The 5,189-nt window shown below is 44.9% G+C and overlaps 1 protein-coding gene across 1 annotated transcript; it reads right to left on the bottom strand.

Moving 5' to 3' along the window:
- Positions 1-572: 572 nt before the first annotated feature.
- On the bottom strand, positions 573-2,600 carry LOC137639249 (zinc finger BED domain-containing protein 5-like). Its single transcript, XM_068371539.1, has 3 exons — positions 2,351-2,600; positions 1,616-2,044; positions 573-1,075 (listed from the first exon to the last, which is right to left on the bottom strand). The coding sequence occupies exons 1-3, from the start codon at positions 2,598-2,600 to the stop codon at positions 573-575; spliced, it is 1,182 nt and encodes a 393-aa protein (XP_068227640.1).
- Positions 2,601-5,189: the final 2,589 nt, after the last annotated feature.

Here is a 5,189-nt window from a genome sequence, read left to right as displayed (position 1 = left end):
GGCAAGGCTTGCCGGCCTCGACTGCTTTTAGTACAGCTGCAAACCCTTTCTGTAAAAAGGGGAAGGCTCTAGCAGGAGAGGACACAAAGGAAGGGAGCTTCTTACTCAATGCAGCTACCTTTGAGTTCGTGAAGCCCCTCTCTTTCATCGAGGATGAAAGCAAAGCTTGAGCCTTAGCATGGTCCATCACTATGACCTCCTTCGGCTCTGTCTCCTCCTTTGAAGCTGGTTCCTTCCTCAACCGGACATAACAGTCCGGATATGACCCCTTGCTGGGCCAGAATTCCACATGCTCTAGGGCAGTGTTTCTTAAACTTTTTTGTGCAGCAGACCCCTTTTATTAAAATTACTCATGTAGCGGACCCTTTATTATCATAATTTTCCTCTTGAGTTTGAAAGTGTTTGCAGGTCATAATATACTGAAATTACAACTGAATTATTTATTAATGGCTTATCTTCAACATAAATGTTTATATTTTGCTTAACATAATTTCCACAACATTGATAATTTTGCATACAAATTTTCATGAACTTAACAACAACGCTTTCCTCCTCATATCTCACAACCATACTTAATGCGATGAATGATACTGTTTTTGCTGCGTCACTACTGTTGGAATATCTGGCTCTAGTCTGCTGAGTTTCAGTCGCAGGTCGGGTTCGACATTGATTCGGTTGCGCTTCTTCGTTTTAAGATCAACCAGTGTAGAAAATCCAATTTCACAGTTGTACGTTGTTGAGAACGGCATCAAGTGTTTCAAAGCCATTTCTGCAAGTCCAGGGTACTCTGGCTGGACTTGAGCCCAAATATTGGCCAAACTTCTTTCCCTGAATAGGGTCTTCAGTGTCCCACTTGTTGCAATCTCGACAAGATTATCAGCCTCTTTTGATGACAGGTTGACACTGACCTTTTCTATATCTACTTTATCTGTAACAAATGGATTTCTATTCCACAAAAAGCTTGGGTCTGGTTCTTCAAAATATTTTCCTAACTCTGAGTGAAGGCCTTGCAGATGGGCTTTGAAAGCTTGTGTTGTGTTACCATCTAGCTCTTCCTTGGAAGTAAGCAAGAAATCTGCTAATGAAAGAAAAGACTCAAATCTTTGCGGTCAATGTGGCTACACCACAAGTCCAGCTTCATTCGTGTTGCCTGTATTTTGTCCTGCACTTTAAAGATGGTAGTATCTTTTCCTTGCAAAGACAGATTCAATCCGTTTAGTGTACTGAAAATATCAGACAGGTATGCCAGTTTTGTGAGCCACTGGGTGTCATGCATTCGATTATAGAGGTCATGACGTTCATACAAGAAAATTTGCACTTCCTCACGAAGTTCAGAGACGGGAAAGAACTTTTCCCCGTGTCAGCCAGTGAACCTCTGTATGGTAAAGGAGTTTTGTGTGTTCGCTTCCCATCTCTTCAAACAGAACTGTAAATAAGTGGATGTTCAGTGCTTTCCCTTTGATGAAATTGACAATTTTTACTGCCTCTTCCAAAACTGTTTTAAGTCAGGTAGGCATATGTTTCACAGCAAGTTGTTCACGGTGAATGCAACAATGTGTTGTCTTTACCTGTGGTAAAATGCTTTGTACCCGACTCACTAAACCCCTTAGTTTACCAGTCATCGCAGTTGCACCATCTGTGCTGATTCCAACACATCGCGACCAGGAGAGTTCGTTTTGGACAATAAAATCGTTAGCTACATTAAAGATAGCCTCTCCTGTTGTGTTTGTAGGAAGAGGACGACAGAAAAGAAATTCATCATGTACTTCCCCACAGTAAATGTACCTAACAAAGCACAAAAGATTTGCCTCGTTCCCTATATCTGTGGACTCGTCCAGCTGTAGTGAAAAATACAGACTCTTCTGTAATTGTGACACCAGCTGAACTTTCACATTTTCAGCCATTGACGTTATCCTTTTCTTGACAGTGTCGTTGGACAAAGGTATCTTGTTTATTTCTTTACTAGCCTTTTCTCCAAGCATGATCTCTGTCATTATCTTGGCTGCTGGTTTGACCAAAGTCTCGCCTATGGAATGCACCTTTCCTGTTTTTGCAATTAATAACGACACTTTGTATGAAGATTCAGTGGCCTTTGCATTTTCTCCAGGTATAAAAAAAGATGAAGCTTCCTTTTTTCTGTGAATATCAAGTTCATTACATTTTCTTTGAAAAATTCTATGGGTTTTCCCACATATTCCTTATGTCTGGACTCGAAATGTCTTCTGAGCTTTGAAGGTTTCATAGCCTCATTAGCTAATGTTTCATAGCACAAAACACACTGTGGGATAGGATCCTCACTGTTGCCTTGCAAAAAAAAATCGAAGTTTCAAGTAATTACTGCAGTATTTACGCTTCTTTTTGGCTGTTTCTTGGTGTGTTTGCTTATGCCCTACAGTGGTAACCGAGGCATCTGTACTGCTTTGGTTTGTGTCAGCGGTGTTCCCTTCGTCCATGGCATCTGCGCCTGCCTCCAGTAGCTTGAGCTGAGTTGCACTGTTAGCATCGTTTCTTTCTTCTTTAAGGCCAGTGCTGTCTTGGTTGTTCTTCTGGAATTCAGTTTTTTTCTTTGTAAGTGAGCCTGTCTTGAGCCACAGATCCATTATCCTGATGCTAAAAAGTAAGCTAGGCTGTCTTCTGATGTTTATCCTGCAAGTAACTTGGCGAGGTCACGAGATCTAGTATTCGAAATTCTAATCTCAAAAAGGTAGGTAATAACGTTTAACAAATGTCATATAGAAAATCAGTATGTTGTCATAAACATCCAGATGATTTTCTTACCTACAAAGAGGAGCACAAGCAACTGCCGTGTGTTCCTCACAGCAGCCTTAACGTCAACTGATATGTGGCGGGCGGCCGCACCACCGGGCATCAGTCAGTATAATGTTGCCAAATCATAAACACCACTGCCTTCTATAAAGTTGTTTTTTTGTGTGTGTCTTTTTCGGAATTTCGTTGAGGATTTCACCACAAGGGAGGAAGGCGGCATTACTTAAATTACTTCCATCCCAATGTGACTTAGCCACTGTAAAAAGCCATCAGGATTTGGTGCTACAAAAATAGGAATTTAGGACATTTTGGCCGAAAATTTGACTGAAATCGATATTAAGAATTATCCTGCGGACCCCTTGGAATATTCCACGGACCCCTGGGGGTCCGCGGACCACACTTTAAGAAACACTGCTCTAGGGGAACTGAACCCAACTTATCCGAGAGGACGATCTTTCCAGTCGTCATCGGCATGTGCTCAGCATACCTCCACGGGTTAGCATCCAAGCACAAGGGAAAGTCTTTCACATTGAGCCTTTTCTGGGGCCCATGTGATGCTGCAAGCCTCTGCATCTGCAGTTCCATTACAGTCGCCTTCTCCTGATTCTCCTTCTGCATTTGTTGGATCATTCCAACAATGGAGGAGAGGGCCTCTGCCACCTCTACTGGGAGAGCGGACGATGTTGAAGGAATAGGCTCCGGGATCTGAACAGGAGTAGCCGACACCTCGTCGACCTCTTCCTCTACAATGTCTGGGGCTTGAACTTCATCCTGGGCTCCTGCCAGAAGGTCTTCCTCCAGACGCTCGTCCACGTAAGACATCCTGTCGTCCAACTGGATGTCTTGCAAAGCGACCGCGACTTCAGCATCCACCTGGATCTGAACTTGGGGGATCTCCTCCTGAGGCTGGGGAATCACTGCATCAGCTGATGCCCTAGGGAAAAGATACGCCCTCATCTTCTCACTTGGAAGATAAGGTCCCGAGGTGTTCTTCTGGAAGCCCCTTACACAGGTACGAAGCTTCTCCCTTGCTATATCCCTTGATTCCGCCGTCCTAGGGGAATCAAAGGCCTCAGTAATCAGGTTAGTGCACACGGTACATACCTGAGGGTCCCAATACTGGAGATCACCCTTGGAGACAGCGCAGGCTGCGGGCCTCCTACAAAACTTATGTCCGCAGAGGTTCTTACTGCGGACGTTGCAGAAAACACTTCCGCACTTCGGAGGGTCCTCCTGTAAAGAGAAGAAATTTCCATGAGTATCAAGTGAACTACGTATCACTGGATATGCACAGTTTAGCATAACAAATCAGAAAGGAAAGACACACACTTGTGTTTCCTTCACAACCAATTGTTGCAGCCTTCCAGATAATAAAATCGTATGGTTAATCTCTTCTAGGATAACCAATGAAAAGTTTCCAGAGGAAACAGGTGTAGCTCACACCTAAGCAATGATTTTAAAATAGACAATACACAAGAAAGAACTCACTTTCTTATCTGTAAGGCAACACCAAAGGGCTGCGCAAGACAACACAAAAGTGTTAGAACACACAGTGCTGTACCAAAACTTATACTATAGTTTTCTTCCTACAGTATATGATATACTGAAGAATACTGGTACAGTATAGAAGGTAATGTGCCGTGCCGGCCGGTACACACCATAACTAGCTTTAAAGTATACTACTTAACAGCTATAAGGAGGCAGAACGCTGGTTCAAATGCATGTGCCGGCCGGCAGTAAGTGCCGGCCGGCAACTACACAAGGTAGTACCCAGCTGCTGGCCACTGCTCATAGCGACCGGCAGACAAGGGCTGACATTAGCCGGCCGGCAAAGGTAAACAACCGATGCCGGCCAGCAGCAAAAGAACCAGAGGACTACGACTGCCCGGCTGCCGGACTCATAGGCCGGCAGCCGGGTCGGGTACAGCACTAGAAGAAAACAGAATGGATGCCGGGATAAGAGCGTAAACTACCTCCAAGCCCGGCAATCCGAAAGAGTGCCTATAAGGAAGGGGAGAATCTAATTCAGGCTTCCTGACCAATGCCGTCTGGCTCTACAGGCAGGCATGGATGAGGGACCAAGGGAGGTCCGGGCAGCACTCAAAGCAGAAGACCCTTGCCGGCCGGCAGACTCTGCCAGCCGGCAAGGGACTGAGTCAATTCCACATCCTAACCTATCCTAGGTCCAGATGTAGAATGACGTACAGTAGTGTAATGGCTAGGCCATTACAGAGATAGGGTCGGAAGGGACTAAAGAGGGTCCTACCAACCTTGCTTTAGTGAAGGATCACCCGCAGCCAAGAAAACTCATCTTAGCCTAAGGGAGATCCAAGGAGGGAGGCCAGCAATACTTGCCAGCTCCCAATGAACCAAAGCAAGGAAGGTGTTGCTACTCCCAGGGAAAGGATCTTATCCTCCCACCG

This window comes from Palaemon carinicauda, chromosome 4, assembly GCF_036898095.1.
Source record: "Palaemon carinicauda isolate YSFRI2023 chromosome 4, ASM3689809v2, whole genome shotgun sequence".
NCBI lineage: Eukaryota > Metazoa > Arthropoda > Malacostraca > Decapoda > Palaemonidae > Palaemon > Palaemon carinicauda.
The sequence above is the reverse complement of the archived record's forward strand: the minus strand, read 5'-3'. Positions and strand labels throughout refer to the sequence as shown.